This window comes from Mobula birostris, chromosome 5, assembly GCF_030028105.1.
Source record: "Mobula birostris isolate sMobBir1 chromosome 5, sMobBir1.hap1, whole genome shotgun sequence".
Lineage (NCBI taxonomy): Eukaryota > Metazoa > Chordata > Chondrichthyes > Myliobatiformes > Myliobatidae > Mobula > Mobula birostris.
The window spans coordinates 63860880-63881411 of record NC_092374.1 but is presented as its reverse complement, the minus strand read 5'-3'; the positions used below and the strand labels follow the sequence as shown (position 1 = coordinate 63881411).

At 41.2% G+C, this 20532-nt stretch overlaps 1 protein-coding gene across 1 annotated transcript in view; it reads right to left on the bottom strand.

Annotated features, from left to right (window-relative positions):
• Positions 1 to 18047: 18047 nt before the first annotated feature.
• Positions 18048 to 20532, bottom strand: part of ugcg (UDP-glucose ceramide glucosyltransferase) — a 65714-nt gene continuing 63229 nt past the window's right edge. Inside the window, exon 9 of the mRNA XM_072258164.1 lies at positions 18048 to 19061. Within this exon, the coding sequence (XP_072114265.1) occupies positions 18891 to 19061 (171 nt within the window). The 3' untranslated portion in view covers positions 18048 to 18890. The remainder of the gene's footprint in view (positions 19062 to 20532) is intronic.

Sequence of the window (20532 nt, the reverse complement as noted above, 5' to 3'; positions counted from 1 at the left end):
GATGCGAAGGGTTTCTTTACAAATGCCGTAATGGGCCTGGAGTTTTATTTTCCGCCACCTGCGTTCAGCTTTTCAACGCTCTCTTTTTCAGAGTTTAACCAGCGGGGTGTTTCTCCATGGTGCTTTTTCTTTCCCAGAAACTACTTTTACTTTTGTGGGGGCAATTGCATCGATGACATCTGTAATTTTAGAGTTGAGATGATCTACAAGATCATTCACAGAGGCCGGAGAGAGGGCAGGTGTGGAAGAAAAGGCCTGCATGAATAATACTTGGTGTTTTCAGTGATAAACCAGTTTGTGGTTACCTTTGTTTGAGTGCTAGTGGATAGACACATAGGAGTGATCAGAAAGAGCAACATCCAGGGTGTGGCCCTTGGTGTGTGTGGGCACTGTCATTACTCAGTCAGTCCTAGGATGCAGGACAGTTCATTGGCACTATAGTGCTTGAGGTTATCAACACGAATATAAAAACTCAACAATGAGTCAGACTCAATGCAAACAATAGGCAATAGTTCAGTGAAGTCACTGAAAAAGATTGCACAATATTTTGGTGACCTGTATATAGTTAAAAATAAAGCACGACAGGAGGATTTCACTGAAGAGCAAGATCTTCAAAAGATGCAAAAGTTCCAGACGATATCAGCCTACACTGCTAAGAATTATTAAACAAAACGGCTATTCCTCCCCCTCGTTTCACTTATAAAACTGAAGTTAGGAGGAGCTGATTCGATAAAACTGCTGCACTGTTGTTTTGGCTGCGCCTGATAGGCAAGGCATTAATTAAAAGTGATTTGCCAACCAAAGACCCAATATTTAGTTAGGCTAGGTTTAATGCATTAAAAACATCTTCTGGATTTGACTTTGGCTGGCATGGGGCAGTTATCAAGGTTTGTACATTTACAGTGTGCGCCGAAGGCACTTCGTTGATGCTATTTCTTATTAAAACAGGAATGTTGGAGGTCACGGGAAAAATAGCGGATCCCGCTCCGCTACCAGAGGCGGTAAGGAATCCCGCTCCGCTACCAGAGGCGGTAAGGAATCCCGCTCCGCTACCAGAGGCGGTAAGGAATCCCGCTCCGCTACCAGAGGCGGTAAGGAATCCCGCTCCGCTACCAGAGGCGGTAAGGAATCCCGCTCCGCTACCAGAGGCGGTAAGGATCCCGCTCCGCTATCAGAGCAGTAAGGAACCCGCTCGGATCCCGCTCCGCTGTCAGAGCTTAGTCACGCAATATGTTAGCAGATAACATTTGAGAACCCAGTTGGGTTGGGCGGAGACCATCTTTTTTAAAGAATGCCGTGCGTTCCCAGAATAAATTAAAATTATCAATAAAACCGAAATTCTGTACTCTACATTGAGCCCTTCAATTGAAAAGCCTATTAAAGCGCCCTGAACCTCGACCTAAGAATGGAATGGGGTCAGAGATTTAAAAAAAAATGCCTTTACCACTGACTTTTAGGAATTCAAGAATACGGCAAAAAATCTAGTTTTAACAGCTCAGGTTTCTGCCGCACAGTGTCATTAGCGCCAACGTGAACAGCTCTTTTAACATGAGAATATTCAACGAGTCAGGTAGGTCAGGCATTACTAAGGAGACATTCGCACCGGGGCGGCAAATAGCCACAGACAACTTTGATTTGACATCTCTGATAATGGAGTCACCGATTATCGGCGTTATTGGGACAGGGGTGAAGACCAAGGTGTCGACGATGGAGCGATGCGGAGGTGCCTGTTGCCTGTCACCGGTCCGGAGTGGTGGGTAGTGCCTGCTGGAGAACGCCGCGCCTCACTTGGCTGCGGCCCGGGTGCAAAGGGACATGAGGAATGGGAGCGGCGGGCTTGATAACAGTGCAGAATCCTGTCGAAGATTACTTCTGAAGTATTCCGACTCCAGTGCAACAAGACTGCCAGTCGCCAGTAGTATGCTGCAGCTAGACTGTAGGTGAGGCTCTTTCGGTATTTGAGCTTGGTTGCCCATTTAGTTGTATTCTTTTGGATGGCTTGCACTGGCAAACTGTTCCTACCCCCTTTAAAGAGCAGCCATAAATTGTATTCAGAACATCAAGTTTTACTTCAGGGTCGGAATATCAAAGCTCAGCGTCATCTGCTTTATCTGGTGCAGCCTCCTGAACATTGCTGAGACTCAATGTAGATTGGAGGACCGTTTTGTCGAGCACCTTTCCTCTGTCCGCTACCTTAGACGGTTTTTTTTTCCTGGTGGCCACCTATTTTTATTCCTCTTCCCATTCCCATTCCGACATGTCAGTTCATGTCTTCCTCTACAGCTACAGTTTGAAGGAGCAACACCTCATAATTCAAACTGAGTAGCCTCCAAACTGACAGCATGAACATAGAAATCTTTAAATTTAGGTAATTTATTTCCACCCCAGCCCCCCCAACCTCTCCTTTCCATTCTTCAGTCTGGCTCCTTCTCACCCCTTCTCTTCATCAGTCCAACACCTTCCTCTGGTTCCCTTTCTCCCATGGTCCACTCTCCTCTCCTATCAGAATCTTTCTTCTTCAGCCCTCTACCTTTTCCACCCATCACCTCCCAGCTTCTCACTTCATTCCCCCCTTCCACCTACCTTCTCCCCTCACCTAGTTTCACTTATCTCCTGCCAGCTTGTACTCCTTCCCCTCCCCCCAACATTCTGACTTCTTCCTCCTTCCTTTCACGCCCTGGTGTAGGGCCTCAGCCCAAAACGTCATCAGTTCATTCCCCTCCACAGATGCTCCCTGACCTACTGTGTTCCTCCAGCATTTTCTGTTTGGATTTCTAGCACCTGGAGAATCTCGTGTTTAAGAAACATTTTAGCTGGGTGTCTTGATTGTTGTCAGTCATCAATGAAGCACTGAGCTTCTCTACCATCACATCCCCATCCTTGAAAAAGAAAACTGAACGGCAAAAGAGACTCAAGGGTCAAGATCTTTGATGATTCCAATATTCTTAATAATGTAGTTTAGGAGAGTGATGTGTCATCATATCTCAGAGAGCAACAAAGGACTTACCTGGACCTGACTTTACTCATCCCTCTGCCTATTTAAACATCACGTGGAGATGACTCGGATACAATTTGCCTACACTGAATATGCACCATTTACTCCAATCACTGAAATGTAAGGGCTGATTCCTCTAGCCTGTCTAAATCTTCAGATTTAGTGGATATACTGTTGTATGCAGCTATGATGTTCAGCACTGCCCACTTTAAAGGAATTTATGTAGAACTCATTCCTTTTGTTCTGTGGCTTGGGTTGAGGAAGTCTGCAGAACTTCCCACTTCCATCCACACTGTAGCTGCCACAGTTTCTTCAAAGCACCAGTCAGCTTGATGACATTTGAAAGATTCTCAAAATATCAGTGTAATAGGACTACAGCAAAGGTGGTCCTCAGAGTTTTTCTTACCTCTGCTTCAGCTATCACCACTGAGTAAATCATTGTATCTTTCAACAAGGGAGTGGAAGAGCAGGAATTCAATATGGACCCACTATTGCACTCGTGAGCTGTAGTAATAATCTAGTGATCACATGACCTGTTTTATCTTGTGCAGAAAGCAATATATTAGATAATATGTGTGGGCATGTGGCCAAGTGGTTAAGGCACTCGACTAGCGATCTGAAGGTCGTGAGTTCGAGCCCCAGCCGAGGCAGCGTGTTGTGTCCTTGAGCAAGGCACTTAACCACACATTGCTCTGCGGCGACACCGGTGTCAAGCTGTATGGGTCCTAATGCCCTCCCTTGGACAACATCAGTGGCATGGAGAGGGGAGACTTGCAGCATGGGCAACTGCCGGTCTTCCATACAACCTTGCCAAGGCCTGCGCCCTGGAGAATGAAGACTTTCCAGGCGCAGATCCATGGTCTTGCAAGGCTTACGGATGCCTTTAATTTAAATGTTCCTGCTCAACAATTAGGGAATGAAAGTCCAACATTCTGCTTGTCTTGGTGCATCTAACATAATAATGCAGTCAATTCTTACCGCAGGTTACGTTTATTGTCTGGAAAAGTACATAAAGCATATAAAGCAAGTATATAGATTCTATTTTCACTGACAATGTATTCCTCAAATCAGGACTCTTACATTATCAGAAGATACCTTTAGATTTGTTTGCTTGCCATCCATTTTTAGGATGAACAGGAACCTCCTCCAGATAATGGAAAGGCCAAAGTCATTGGCCTTGGACTCTGCTACAAATTTCATTCCTTGGCAAATGCCTGAAACTGAAAAAGTTGCTTTGCAACTTTGAAGTTATGTATTAGGCACCAAATTAAATTTCCACATCATCAATAAGGATGCCTACTTTCTCCTCCATTAATCAGATTAGATTCAGATTTATATATCACATATACATTGAAACATATAGTGAAATGTGTTATTTGCATTAGCAACCAACACACTCAAGGATGTGCTGGGGGTAGCCTTCAATTGTTGCCATACAATCCAGTGCTGACATAGCACGCCCACCATGCTTGGCAAAATAAACAGAACACAACAAAACAGACCATACCAAGTGACAGAACAAGAACAGCAAAGCAAGCTCCATTCCTCCCTCCCATGTGCACACATAGTCCTCTAACCTTTCATCTTCCCCAGTGGACCTGCATAGATTTGCACACTTGGGACTCCGGCCAATGGGCCTCACCTTCTGGACTTCGTACGACCTTCGGGCTTCTTTCTGGTCCTCCAATCAACCTTTAGGCTTCAATCTTCAGTATCTACCCAAGACTTACTGATGACAATGAATGAGAATCCGAACTCTGGAATCATCGCTGACCGCACCCTGAATTCCCATCTTGCCAATTCACATACCTAGAGGATCAACAGTTCTCGTGCCTCCTGCTCACATGGAATTCCGATCCCAAAACGTGATGAGAACTTGTTGACCTGAGGAAGCAAACGGTGTCACAGTGCGGTCCGTTGACTCCTCATTTCAGTTAATTTCCTTTTCCCCGTGTTCTACAGATCTCCTTGATTAGGGCACCTGATTTTCATCTGAACCAGCAGCATAAAAACGTCTGCTTACATCTACTCAGTGCTGGACCGTCACACCGCAGCCCGTGCGGCAATGCACATTCCGGGGCCGCCGAGAATGGACTCCTCAGCCCGTGCGGCAATGCATGTTCCAGGCCACCAAGAGTGGTGGATTCTAAGTGGCTTCGATGCCTGGGGTTGCTTCGGGAATTCTGTCTCTTCGTGTTCAGCTAAGTGATTGTCAGCCGTTTGCCGCTTCATGTGCTACCCCATGTCAAGATATGAATTGTCTGTCATTGTTGGGTTTTGTCATCTCGTGTCCAGCTGAGGATTGCAGGCCATTTTCTGCTACTCTGAGCCAAGATACAAATTGACTGTCGTTGCTTGGTTTTGTCGTCTCGTGTCCAGCTGAGTTTTCAGGCCGTTTGCCATTGCTCCGAGCCAAGATATGAATTGTCTGTCTTTATTTGGTTTTGTCGTCCCGTGTCCAAGTCCGAGTCCAGACTCTGAGTCCAAGTCAAGTCCAAGTCCAGGTTCCGCATCCGAGTCTGAGTCCAAGTCCAGGTTCCAAGTCCAAGTCCAGGTTTAGGTTCCGCGTCCGAGTCCAAGTCCAGGTTCCGTGTCTGAGTCCAGGCTCCGTGGCCAAGTCCAAGTCCAAGTTCAAGTTCATCCAGTTTGTTGTTCAATGCTTACGTCCATTTAAGTATCTAATCTTTGCTCTCTGGCCTTCCTGGTAACTATTAATAAAATGCTCTTCTGTTAATGTTACCTCCATGTCTGTGTCCTGCACTTGGGTCCGCCCCCTACGCTATTGTAACAACCAGTCCTTTTCCTCTCTGATCTGCCACTCAGACATCTGACCACGTCTACATCATTGGCCTTTGAATGCAGAGACTCTGGACTATCCTCTAATTCCCCTACATCCCTGTCCCTAAACCAAAACCAGACAACTAACTGTCATAGTCCGGTCCGTGAAGTCCGTATTCCAGTTCATGGTCCGGTCCATCGACCCTTGCTCCAGGTTTTCTTATCTACACTGTTTCTGTCCTTGTTGAGCTAATTGAGGCAGCTGATGCTAGTTGGGGCTGGCTGCATAAATACCTCCAGAGAGGAGGGTGTGGCTGCTTGTCCCCACTCCTTGTATCCTTTCCTCTGCCTTCTGTTTCCTCTTCTGAAGCCCTGCCTTGTCTTGCTGGAAACCCTCACCTCATCTTGCCTGCAGTCTTGTCCTGGAGCCACCCTGTACCTAGCTCCTTTCCTGTCCCTTGCCTCTGCCCAGGTAAGTCAGGTGTCTTACCATCACCTGGGGTTGGTTCTGTCCCTTGCCTCCGCCCAGGTAAACCAGGCTGTCTTGCCGTTACCTGAGGTTGGTTCTGTCCCTTCCTGTCCCTTGCCTCCACCCAGGTAAGCCAGGCCGTCTTGCCATTACCTGGGGTTGGTTCTGCCCCTTCCTGTCCCTTGCCTCTGTCGGGTGGTGATCCGTGCCCTGCCCAGGTGAACCACGCCCTGCCCCGGAGGAGCCAAGTCTCCTGCCTCCAGTCTCAAGTCTCAAGTCTCAAGTCTCAAGTCCCTCCTGCCTGCCAAGCCTCGTCCTTGCCTGGTTCTGGGGTCTGAGCCAGAGGCAAGACCCAGGTACTGGGTCCTTATCCAGTCTCTGGCTCAGAGTCCAAGCCCAGGCTCCTAGCTCTTTTGTCCAGTCCTTTTCCAGGTTCCTGGTTTTCCTGTCCATGTCCTTGCCCTCACCCTGTATCCTAGTCCTGTCCCTAGTACTTCAGTGTCTGTGTCTTGTGCTTGGGTCTGTTCCCAGCCACTGCCCTGTGACACTAACACCCCTCTCAGTCCCCAAAATCTTCCCTGAAACCCTTAAAAACCTAAAAAATACAATTAAGTTGAGTTGCAATCTTGATGAAGACCATAGCTCAGCTATGACCACAAATTACCCATCTCCAGTAGTATCTCAGTTTATGGTATGGTTGGGACTCTTTTCCATGTCATTGTTTTCCTTGTCTGACTCTTTACAAGCTGAAGTATCCTAATATGTACCCAGTTCCTGTTATTTACTGCACTTGCTGATCTATCCAATTCCAGGTTAAGTAGCAACTTGATTTTAAAATTCTCAATTTTCTTTTGTTTCTTCCTTATTAAACATCATACTCATGGGAAGAGTTTCTGAAGCCAGAGAAGCAAGCCCTAATGTACTGTATTAAGGCTTCCTGGTAGAAGACCAATGCAGGTCTAAGTATCTTTTTAAATTTACACTGAAATGTTTTCACCCACACTCCAAAATTTACTAACTTCGGTCAAGCAGGTGCCTAACGTGAAACCAGATCTCATCTCACATGGATGGTGGATTGGAACAGTTGGGAACAGCAAGAATGAGAGCACCTCCTATCATTTGGGAGGCTTGGAGAAAGGATACAAAGTTCTTAGAATGGTTGTAGAAGGGATTTGCTAAATTGATTTCAGGGATGAAGAAGTCATCCCAGGCAGGAGCTGTTCTCTTTGGAACAGAAGACTTTGCAATGGTGTCTAATTAGATTTGTGGTAACTGAGTAAATTCATGATAATTTAAATACTGAAGCAGACAGAGGAATTGTTTCCATTGGAGTGATAAAAACTAAGAGATGTAGAATGAGGGAATTGCTTCAGCAATTTTTTTCTGTACCCTCTCTACAGTACCCATATATTTCCTGAGGTGTGGCTCCCAGAACTGGATACGGTATTCAAGTTCTTGACTTCTTTGTTGTTGCTCGTACATTGTCACTTACCGGCAAAGGAATTTAAAATTAAGGAAAATCTTTTTACATAGCAAATGCTTAGGGACTTGACACACTGCCAGAGTAATAGAAGAGGTAGATACAGAAGGTAGATAAATAAGTGTTCAAAGGAAAGATTTTGCAGGACTATAACTGAAAGAGCGCAGATTGGGAGTAGTTGATCTTCCATAGAAGCCATCACAGATTTGGCAGACTGAATGGCCTCTTCCTGTGTTGTAACTATTCTGTCCTTAACATGTTATATGCTTTATCCACCTGTTCTTTCTGCAATAATCATGCAAGTTATTTCCTTTCCAAGACTGCTTATCTACTTGTTTGTAAGGCTTCAATTCAATCTCGCCAATTCTTCCATTTAAGCGACTCTGAAACTTCAAATCCCTGCAACTCTCCAAACAATCCTCTGGCTGAATTAATTGCCTTGGTGTATTTATTCCAATTGTGCCAATTTGTTTTTTTTTTCAGGACAACTAAAAATAAGCTTTTATCTTGAGGGCTAGGGCAGTACAGTATTGGGAATCTTTCATGTTTAATGTTTAAAAGATGTATTAAGAAACTGACCAACTAGAGTTGCAAATGTTTTATAATTATTTTAGGTTACTTTCTGTAACTGACAATCAGGTCATGAACCTTTCTATCCAAACTTTATCTTCAGTCATAGTTTGCATCATCAGTTTGATTAATCAATACACCAGCTTGTAACTGTTATGACATCACTGAATACTTTAAGACGTCATGTTCCATTAACCGTTTGGGGTGTATTTGTATTTGAAGTTGGAACTTCAATTTTAATTTGTGCAATTTCCTGACTGAATCTCAAGTGATACTTTTAACCCAGAATATACAATATAAAGATAATAGCAGATAAGTAATTACTTTGAGCTTTTTACTAATTGAAATGCAGGATATTAAGTGGACAAAACTTGATCAAATTGGAGGGAAATATTTTAAATATAAATTGCTGATTAAATATATAAATAATGCACACCAGAAGAGGGCATAGATTTAAGGGAAAAGGCAAAAGATCAGTGGAAGAATCTCTTTATTTGGAGTGGTTGAACTTGGAATGCCCAACTAAATGGGTGGTGGTGGTGGTAAATCACCACATTTAAGTAAAACTTAGATGAGTTCACATATAAATGGGAAATAGAGTTGTGAATTTCTACTGCATCTTTATTGTTAATCTGTAGTAAATAAATACTTTTAGAAACATAGAAAATAGATGCAGGAGTAGGCCATTTGGCCCTTTGAACCTGCACCGCCATTCAGTATGATCATGGCTGATCATCCAACTCAGAACCCTATACCTGCCTTCTCTCCATACCCCCGCTCCCTTTAGCCATCAGGGCCATATCTAACTCCCTCTTAAATATAGCTAATAAACTGGCCTCAACTGTTTCCTGTGGCAGAGAATTCCACAGATTCACCACTCTCTGTGTGAAGAAGTTTTTCCTCATCTCGGTCCTAAAAGGCTTCCCCTTTATCCTCAAACTGTGACCTCTCGTTCTGGACTTCCCCAACATCGGGAACAATCCTCTTGCATCTAGCCTGTCCAATCCCTTTAGAATTTTATACGTTTCAATCAGATCCCCCCTCAATCCTCTAAATTCCAGAGAGTATAAGCCTAGTCAATCCAGTCTTTCATCATATGAAAGTCCTGCCATCCCAGGAATCAATCTGGTGAACCTCCTTTGTACCCCCTCCATGGCAAGAATGTCTTTCCTCAGATTAGGGGACCAAAACTGCACACAATACTCTAGCAACAGGAATTCTGCAGATGCTGGGAATTCAAGCAACACACATAAAAGTTGCTGGTGAACGCAGCAGGCCAGGCAGCATCTCTAGGAAGAGGTGCAGTTGACGTTTCAGGCTGAGACCCTTCGTCAGGACTAACTGAAGGAAGAGTGAGTAAGGGATTTGAAAGTTGGAGGGGGAGATCCAAAATGATAGGAGAAGACAAGAGGGGGAGGGATGGAGCCAAGAGCTGGACAGGTGATAGGCAAAAGGGATACGAGAGGATCATAGGACAGGAGGTACGGGAAGAAAGACAAGTGGGGGGGGACCCAGAGGGTGGGCAAGGGGTATATTCAATACTCTAGGTGTGATCTCACCAAGGCCTTGTACAACTGCAGTAGTACCTCCCTACTCCTGTACTCGAATCCTCTTGCTATGAATGCCAGCATACCATTCGCCTTTTTCACTGTCTGCTGTACCTGCATGCCCACTTTCAATGACTGGTGTATAATGACACCCAGGTCTTGTTGCACCTCCCCTTTTCCTAATCAGCCACCATTCAGATAATAATCTGTTTTCCTGTTCTTGCCACCAAAGTGGATAACCGCACTTTTATCCACATTAAATTGCATCGGCCATGAATTTGCCCACTCACCTAACCTATCCAAGTCACCCTGCATCCTCTTAGCATCCTCCTCACAGCTAACACTGCTGCCCAGCTTTGTGTCATCTGCAAACTTGGAGATGCTGCATTTAATTCCCTCGTCTAAGTCATTAATATATATTGTAAACAACTGGGGTCCCAGCACTGAGCCTTGCGGTACCCCACTAGTCACTGCCTGCCATTCTGAAAAGGTCCTGTTTATTCCCACTCTTTGCTTCCTGTCTGCCAACCAGTTCTCTATCCACATCAATACCTTACCCCCAATACCATGTGCTTTAAGTTTGCATACTAATCTCCTGTGTGGGACCTTGTCAAAAGCCTTTTGAAAATCCAAATAGACCACATCCACTGGTTCTCCCCTATCCACTCTACTAGTTACATCCTCAAAAAATTCTATGAGATGTAGCGTGGATGAAATCAGCGGAGAGACAGAGTCACTGGTAGATACAAAGCAGCTTCTTTATTCGACACAACAAGGTACAGCAGGTATCTACGTACCGAGATGCTTTCCGCAGAAAGGTCTGCTAGCTAAATGTGGGCTCGATATTTATATACTAAACACAAAGGCAATTGCTACTTAAAAAGTTACAGACAATGCATAGACAATGCTTCCTATTGAAGCTACATACAAAATCTCACACCATCCTTTCCTCCCGATGCCAACATGTCTGGGTTGGTATCTACAGCCTTTAGGAATGTAAGTTAAGTCTACGATACATTTATTTGGCATTTCTCGTGCTAACATAGAAGATAATTAATACAATTAATACTAATAATGTCTAGGTGTGCTAATACTGCCTTTGAAACTACATTATCAGGTCATACTACCAGAAGTATCTGATATTCACACCTTTTAGGAAGTCCATTGTGGTGGACTCAATCCACAGTCCTTTGTCAAACAGTTAAAATAGAAGTCTGGTGGCCAAAGTCATTTAACTGTTAACAAATCATCCACCCAAGAAGAAATCCACCCTAACATGAGATTCGTCAGGCATGATTTTCCTTTCACAAATCCATGCTGACTTTGTCCGATGATTTCACAGCTTTCCAAATGTGCTGTTATCACATCTTTGGTAACTGACTAGCATTTTCCCCACCACTGATGTCAGGCTTACACTTTTGATGTGCAGTCCTATAGAAATATATGTATGAATTGATGGCTAGATAGATTGGGCAATCAGGGTAAACATTTGTTATCATACAAGGGAAACAAATTTAAGGAGTCTTGGGGTGTGGGTCCAAAGAGTAATATATACACACAGGCATATCACTTCAATCATCTAGAATCTTTTTGCCTTTGGACTAAGTCTTCACTGTCAAAGCCTGTAGATGGTTTGCAACAGCTATCCCACACTCTCAGACCCAGACATCAACTCCTCAAATAGAAACAAGTAATGTTCAATTGAGGATATATTTAAGAGAGATGATGCAGTAGTAACAGTAACAGAAACCCAAGGTCAAATCACACCATAGCATCTGTGGAATTTAAAATGTTTTAAAATTCCAAATTGTTCAATTGAAATCTAGCCTCTATATTGAATTTAAAACACCCCTCACATCTTTCAGTCAAAGTCTATTTTCCTATTTTCCTGACATAGCTTAAATGTGGTCAACTCTTACCTGCTTGCTGAAGTAGCCTGCATTACAGCCATTTAGTTAAATGAATGTCTGAATATCACCCCCCCCCCCCCGGGGTGGTGAAAGTTTCTAAGGGGGAAAATAAGATAAAGGGGTTGGTCTGGGGACACTTGGTTGCAAGGGGGGGGCAGTAGAGGGACTTAAATTAAGAAATGAAAAAAGGTTCAGGGGTTCAGTTATTATCAAAGTACATACCCATATACAACTCTGAGATTCATCTTCTCTGGATAGCCATGAAACAAAGACAAAGCATAAAAGTTGTTCGATCAATCAATCAACCCCATCCCCTGCACAAAAAAGTGCAACATCTGGATCATCAACCACCAAGCCCCCTCCCCTCACAACAAAATGGAAAGGAACAGGCAAAAAACACAATATAAAAAACATGAGTCTGAGAGAAGTCCACAGCCCTTTAAAAGATTACTTATTATAAGCAAACAACAAACAACCTGTCCCATGATCCTCTCATATCCCTTTTGCCAATCACCTGTCCAGCTCTTGGCTCTATCCCTCCCCCTCCTGTCTTCTCCTATCATTTTGGATCTCCCCCTCCCCCTCCAACTTTCAAATCCCTTACTCACTCTTCCTTCAGTTAGTCCTGACGAAGGGTCTCGGCCTGAAATGTCGACTGCACCTCTTCCTAGAGATGCTGCCTGGCCTGCTGCGTTCACCAGCAACTTTTATGTGTGTTACTTATTATAAGCATTTGATCCTCAGTGCCTACACAGGATTGGAAGAAGCTGCAGGAAAGAGCCAGTTTCATCACGGACACTACCCTCCCTAGCATCTAGGACATCTTTAAGAAGTGAGGCCTCAAAAAGGCAGCATCTATCATTGAGGACCCTCATCACCCAAGGCATGCCCTCTTCTCATTGCAACCATCAAGGAGGTGGTATAGGAGCCTGAAGACACACACTCAGCATTTCAGAAACAGCTTCTTCAACTCTGCCATCAGATTTCTGAATGGACAATGAACACTACCTCAGTACTGTATTGTTTTTCATCTCTTTTTGGACCACATATTTAATGTTTCATATATATTGTAATGTATAGTTTTTATTTTGCAATGTATGCTGCTGCAAGACAACAAATTTCACAACGTATACCAGTGATATTAAATTTGATTCTGGTTTTAATTGATTGCAGTGATAACATAATTACCTCACCTCTTGCAAACCCACTATTCTCTTAGACATTGCTCGAAGCGGGTTATAGTTGTTGAAAAGCAGTGTGACACTTCTGTATTTGGTGTATCATGAGAAATCTGGACTGACAAAATTGTGTTATTTCCAGGCCCGGCCCATGCATTATAGTTGTTCACTACTGTAATAGCGTCAGCTAGTACAAATCCCATACTCTAAGTGCTCAGTGACACAATTTCTGTGAATTAAGGTATGTCATTCAATGGGGTAAATTTCAGAATTTGACCCTTCGAATGGTCTTGACCATATTTCTCCAGCTTATGGTCCAACTCAGATATCAATGCTCCACTTTATTTACCTTCAGGCAGAGTCAGGCTTTATCTGAGCTATAATGATCATGGCCTTGTGGTTACACTTCAACAATAGGTGATTGACTGTGGTCATTAATCCATAATGAAAATGGCAGAAGCAGATCGGTAAGTGTAGACAGTAGAATGTGCAGTATCTGAAATAGGGATTTATACCAGCATCAAGCAACCAACAGCAGCCAATTTATCTGTTGTATTTAATTTTTTTCAAATAAGGCAATGAAGTTGTCCAGGTTCCTTAAACATTTAAAGAGAATACACTCTGATAAAGCAAAGAAGAACCTGGCTTATTTTCAGTCCTTCCATGAAAACTTTCAGAAATGTAAAATATTTCTGAATATTTTGACAGCACATCACAACAAAACATTGATGGTCTGAGTGCTTCATACAACATTTCATTGCTTAATCTAGAAAATCCCATTCAATTGGAGGATAACTGATTCTGCCAGCAATAAGGGAGGATCTGAGTATGGTTTTGCATAAGTCACCAGACCAAATAATTAAAGCGATTCCACTCAGCCACATCTCTGTTAAGACAAATAGATGAAATGTCTGAGAATGTGGAAGAGACATTGTGCCATGTCGTCTTAAGACAACAGAATTTGTTCTGCAGTTGGATGAGTCAAGTTCACCAGGCAATGAATCTTTGCTTCTTCATAAAAGATGAAAGCGTAGGTCAAGAGTTGTTATTTGCAAGGGGACTAGAAAAAGATACAAAGGTGGAGTCAATATTTCTGGTTGTTGAGCAATTTTTCAAAGAGGACATTCTGCTCACCAACATTTTTACTTCTGCAACAGATGGGGCACCAGCAATGACAGGACATCACAGCAGTGTTACTACTTTCTTAAACAAAGCTGTACATATTTACCATTCACTGTGTAATTCAACGGCAACATATTGTCACAAAAAACCTAAGTAATCATCTGCACACATTATTAAACACTGTTATGATAGCTGTGAATAAAATCAGGTCCCATACACTCAGTTCTGAGCTACAGCTTTGTATTAAGAATGCTTAACAGTTTGAATGCTTGCCTTTGCACACAAATGTCAAATGGCTCTCAAAAGGAAACTGCCTGAGATGCTTTTATGAAACTGTGATAAAATTCTTTGAAGACTCAAATGCTTTATTCAGTAATCAACTCAAGAATATTAGGCATGACATTGCAAATACTGTAATTCTGACAAATAGGCAAAGTTTAATAGTCAATCTCCAATTGAAAGGAAATGATGCAAATCTTCTTGAAGACTAAACAGTTGTCTCCACATTTCTGTCCAAATTAACCCTATTTAAGTTTAACATTGGCTATTGCAACTTTTTCCAGTTTCTTAGCCTCTGAGTTGGATGAGAAAGAAAGAATACCAGATGAGGACAAGTATACTATGTCCACCTGGGTGAGCTGCATGAAGATATGTCAGAGAAATTTCAGGATGTTCTCTTGATCCAAATTCCAGATTGGGTAATAAATCTATTCTGAAGACTTGTAATGAGGAATTAACAGGAACGATGGAGGAAGAATTGATCACAATACCAAATGACTGAGCTGAAGCAGTGGTTCAAAAAAAATCATATCAGGGATTTTGGTTGCAGAAAGAAATCTCTGAACATTATCTTGCACTGTGGAAAATGGTCAAGATGTTCTTTATTGCCTTTTCAACATACTTAACGGAACGCGGTTTCAGTGTAGTTATGCAACATCTTTTAAAGCAACAAAACTGACTGCAAATTACTGAGGGGTGGGGGGGGGTGGAATCTGAGACTCGTGAATGATATTCAGCCTGATGTTGAGAAGCTGGTATCACTGCACCAAGCCTATCCATCTCATTGAAAGGTGAAAAAGCAATGAAGTACTGGACTACTAATGTACACTAAAATTTTTACTGTAATTAGAAATATTTTATTTACACCTTGACATATATTTCATCAATTTTTGCAATTATTTGTCACTTTGAATTTTCAGTTCCTTTCCCCCCCCCCACTGTGCATTGTAAATCAAAATTCTTTATCGCTTTTATGTAATTGCCATGGGGGGTGGGGGAGAGAGAAAAATGTGGTATTGGAGCCAAAGGGGCAATAACCCAATAAAGTTTGGGAATCACTGAGTTAAATGGATAATTGAAATCTATTGCTGAGAATTTTTTTTGCATTTTTTCTTAAAATTAAGTTGTACATTTCTACAACACCTGTAATGTTTCTCTCAGAGCATCCTAAAGGAACAGGCAATGAATGCTGGCTTTTAGTAACAGCCACATCCTGAAAAGTTGCATATACTTGTTGTTCTTTAGTTATTTCCCCAGTTGATTCATCTTGATCCATCTGTACATGTTTTGGGATAAAAGCCTCAGTGCCGTGACCAATATTTATTCTCCACCAACTTCAAAACAAAATCTGGTCGTTATCAGGGTGCTATTTGTGAGACTTTGGCACCATAACTACAAGAACAGCAGATCAGGCAGCACCTCTGGAAAGAGAAACAGTTAGCTTTTTAGATCAGAGACCCATTAGATCCAGGAAAGACAAAACAAGTTTTTCAGTAGCAGAGATTGAAAAAGGGAAATCTCTGATAGGTGAGGCTAAAGTGAGTTAATGCAGCATTTAGAAGACAATCCATTTTGTCTGTGTTGTGTGTTGCTAAAAGAAGAGCTATAGGACATACCGAGCACATCAGATTATACCTACAGAGAGAGAAAACCACCCAAAATTAAACATGGATGACAGCAGAGTGGCTAGTTCTGATACAGACAGAAAATGTTTGCTACTCCCGGAGAATTAAGAGGCTGCAATATGCATAGATGGAAGTGGTTTTGTTCCTCAAAGTTGTGTAAGGACATGTTATATAAGTGCAAGAGACCACGGAGTGTTAAGGTCAAAGTAGGAGTGGGATGGAGAAGTAAACTAACAGGAACTTAGGTTTACCCAAAAAGATGAGTTCTCCACAAAGTGAGCACCCAATCTGTACTTGATTTCTCCAAAGCACAAGAGCCTGCCACTCTGTTCTTCTTCCCACTTCCACTGTTTATATATTCCTTATGCTAAGAATGTGTTTAAATATTTAGCAAGAATCCCTAGATTTTACTCATTTGAATTTTAGAGATGTCACCCCAACAAAAAGGCACAAATATTGTCACCATTTGATTTTTTTTAATAACAGTTAAAACAAACACTATACATTATAATCTCATACCACTTCATAAAGTAGTGACAATTCATACAAAAACTATTCACATTACAACTACATTCAAATCCATTTTATTCAGTAAAAAGTTGAATGTACAATTCATATCTCAGAATATATAGTCTTCGGAAGCAATTTTTTTTCACTGTTTAAGCGCTTAATGGCAGAGTCTGGAACACAATACAAAGCTGACAATTAAATAAAGCACATTTATTTTGTGTCTGCTTATATACATGGCAATGTCAGTGTCACACAATAGCATCTTAGATTTAAACCAACAGGGACAAAGCTGATACATTCTACATGACTATAGTCACCACATAATATTCCAGGGGTCATACAAAGCTCATATAATAACACCCAATAAGCCCATAGAGGCACAATTACTGGGACCCTTTTAGCACAGGATTGTGTCAACAACTCATGATATACTAGTGTAAATTTACAAAGTTGAAATAAACCACAGTTGGTGTTGACATCTCTCCTCATATGCTTTGTTCTTGCAATGGCTTAAAAATGTACAAACAGCTCAATAAAAAAAAATGAAAATCATAAGATTGTGCATCAGAGACATTTCAGTTTTAGTTAAGCCAGTTTCAGAGGTGCCATGCAGTGCTTTTTAGTTGCAGAAGTGTTTCAATTTCTACCACTTCCATTGTAATTTGTTTTGAAATTCACAGCTGAAATGTCATGGAAAAAACTAGCATTAGGGTTGCAAGTAAAATTCTCGTTTCAGCACTGACCAGGCTAACAAAAATTAAGCTCCGAGAAAAAATTCCACACAATAAACAGTCAACAGTAAAGCTCAAATGACTTTAAATCATAGAACTGGTGGATCACAACTAGACAGTTTAGATAACAGAACATCCTCAGGATTTCCCTGATTCATGCCAATGGATGGGTGGGATGGGATCATATATACAAAACGTCATACTTGAGATGTGCAATGATATAGTGAGTGACCCTTCAAACCATTAAAATGACATCATAAGGGTAATGGTCAGAATAAAAATGAGGCAAGGGAGGCATCAGTGGTAACAATACAAGGTAAAATTTGTCTGGCCCCAGTGGAACCAGATTGTCCAAGCTTAAAGTGCACCATTCACTATAATGCTGCTTGAAAAAAAATCATTATTGCTCACACAATGAGTTTAACCGTCCAGCAGTGAATTATGAGTAAACCAACTATTAAAAAAAAATTCTAGATTCTAGGTATTGCTCTGAATGCAAACAATTTGAAGTTGTATTTATGACATACACATTGTCATTTCTAAATGTCTAACCCACCCATCTCTCCTCCAAGGTTCAGAGCATAAATATTCCTCAGACTCACCCCTATTTATCCAAGTATACATCAGCATTTTCAACCCCCACCACTCCACATATGCCCAACCTAATTAAGCTTCTAAACAAATCTAGTTCACCATTACAATTGGTTATAACAACGAGCTCAACAGATTTGATACTCTTGAATACAAATAACATGTAGTCTTGGGAAGAAATTCGACAGCATGTACCAGTATGTTTTTACGAAAGAATCATTAATATGCCACAAATCCTAAATGAGTCTTCATTAATGTAGTCTAGATTGAGATGACAATAATGAAAACATTAGTAGATCCGGTTTGACAACTTATGAATTAGGTGCTGCAGTCTTAATTATAACCCTTACAAGCCCTCCCACCTATTAAACATTATTCGGTAATGTAAAAAGGACACCTTAATATTTACAAATTATTGAATTTCACAATGTTATTTCAAGGGTGAAGTTGTAAATTGAAGATATCCAATCCCATTTTGTCTTGAAATATATCATTCACTTACTGGAGAAATATTATGCAACTCAGTTGCTTTGATTTTTTGAAAAAGGCTACTTAGCTGCTGAATAGGCGAAAACTAAAAGCTAATGCACATGCAGTGATTACCACTAAAGTTGTTCCTGAAGATTGCAGATAAAATTATCAAACTTATGCCCAATTTTGGTCTTTGCTATACAAGGCCAAAAAAATGCCTGTTTGTCACTCACCCCAATGGAATTTTATTTTTCTATAATCTTTCATTAGATAGCTATGCAGTTTATATCAAAGGAGCATTTAACCACAGGGATTTTTTTATTCCTACATGAAGCTTTGCTTGAAGACCAATAACATTTGGAGAAAGAGTACTGCATGCATTTTTTTGGTTAAAAAAGTTTAATCATGTTTGAAAAATTTTCTAACTCATTATTTTGCACGGACAATAGACAAACATGCATTTTTGGCCTTAAAGTTCTTGCATTTGTTTGTTTTACTTTCAGCTGCAAGTACCAAGCAAATAAATTAACATAGAATACTAGGACACATGTAAAAACTAGTGAAGGTGGAACTATTTAAAAGTCTTTGTACAATCATAATACTTTTCTTCATTTATACAGTTCGGACGTGGTGTTCATACATCGATAATCTCTTCAGCTGTGCCACCACAGCGCAGTTTATAACGACCTGTCCGCCAGCTTATGGTGGGGTCCCAGAGGGCAGACAGAAATATATATATTGTCATGGATTCTCTAATAAACCAGGCAACTGCATAATCAAGTTTTGAGAAACACAAAGGTCCGCCCTAGTTTGTAGATGGGGATGGAGAAGAAGCAGATTGTTAATACTAATTTGCACTCTTGCATTTAAAATATTACAAATATCACAAACAATGTTAAATAAATTGCTAATGCCCAATTTGAAAAAAATTCACATAATTCCTCAATTTTAAATATCTAAAGTACTGACCAGATTTCACCAACTGAAATGTCAAGGAACTGCATTTTAAACTTTACACATCCCAGTTTCCAGGCAAAAATCACAGATTTCATTGCTGTAAGAATTTAATGTGCATTACTTGACTGGCCTATTTCCTTCGTGCAAAGCACTTTTATTAGGTTTGAAGTATTCAAATACTTATTTAATAATTAGTTACATGGAGTTATTAAAAGCAGCTGAACAGAAGCAAGAGATTCTATTCTACAAATGTTGCAAATCCTGAGCAACATTCACAAAATGCTGAAGGAACTCAGCAGGTCAAGCCTGGTTCGAAATGTTCACTGTTCATTTCCCTTCATAGATGCTGCCTGATCTGCTGCATTTCTCCAGCATTTTGCATGTGCTATTAAAGCAGCTCATGCCTTAATCTTGTATTTGTTGAGTACACCTGAAGCGAGAAGGATGGAAGAGAGAAAGTGGGGGTATGGAAATAGTGCTTTGCATTTTCTCTGAATGTCCCAAAACCACTACAGCCAAAGAGGGGCTTACAGAGACTACACATTGTTACACTATAATGTTTTTTTTTAATCTAACTAGTTTAATGCTTATAAATCTGATATGATTTAAGAACATCACAATTCAAACCGAATTACAGAGCTTCATTGCTAAATGCATCAAGTAAAATCCTAAGATCATTATAGTTGAATTGATCTTCAAACCAAAAGATGTACCTTCCCCCAATCACCTCCAGCAACAAAAATTCCATTGTCAAAAGGCTGAATAGTCACCAGTGTTCCAAAATCAATCAGCACGATGACTGCTAGTATTTTGTAAATACATTTATGACCCCCCACCCCATCCAGCTTTGGTGTACGTTAAATATTCACAAAAAAATGTAGGGGGACATTTCTTTGTATTCCATGGTATTCTTCCTAATACTGCATCCTTGTATAGATAGACCAGTTTGCCTCTCCAAGCTCAACCAAGTGGATCTTCTGGATATGTCATTATGAACTGTGAATAATTAGCTACTTGAATCTGCAGGCACTACAGGAGCTTTACCCCAGATGTTTTCCCCAACATCCATTAGTCCAAGGGCACCAAAATCATATCTTTGAATTGGACAGTTAGATTTGCCACCTGATGTCTAACCAAGCATTTGCTATTTTGCAAAACGTTTGCAGAAAATCTGCACTAATACTGAAAACTATGTTAGTATGGTGGGTGGGGTCATTGGTAAGAAACAATACACAAGAAGGGCTCTGGTCTCCAGTCTGCTAGTGATGAAAGAATCAAAAAGAACTGAGCTTCTTGAGATTACTTTTTCTGCATTTCCA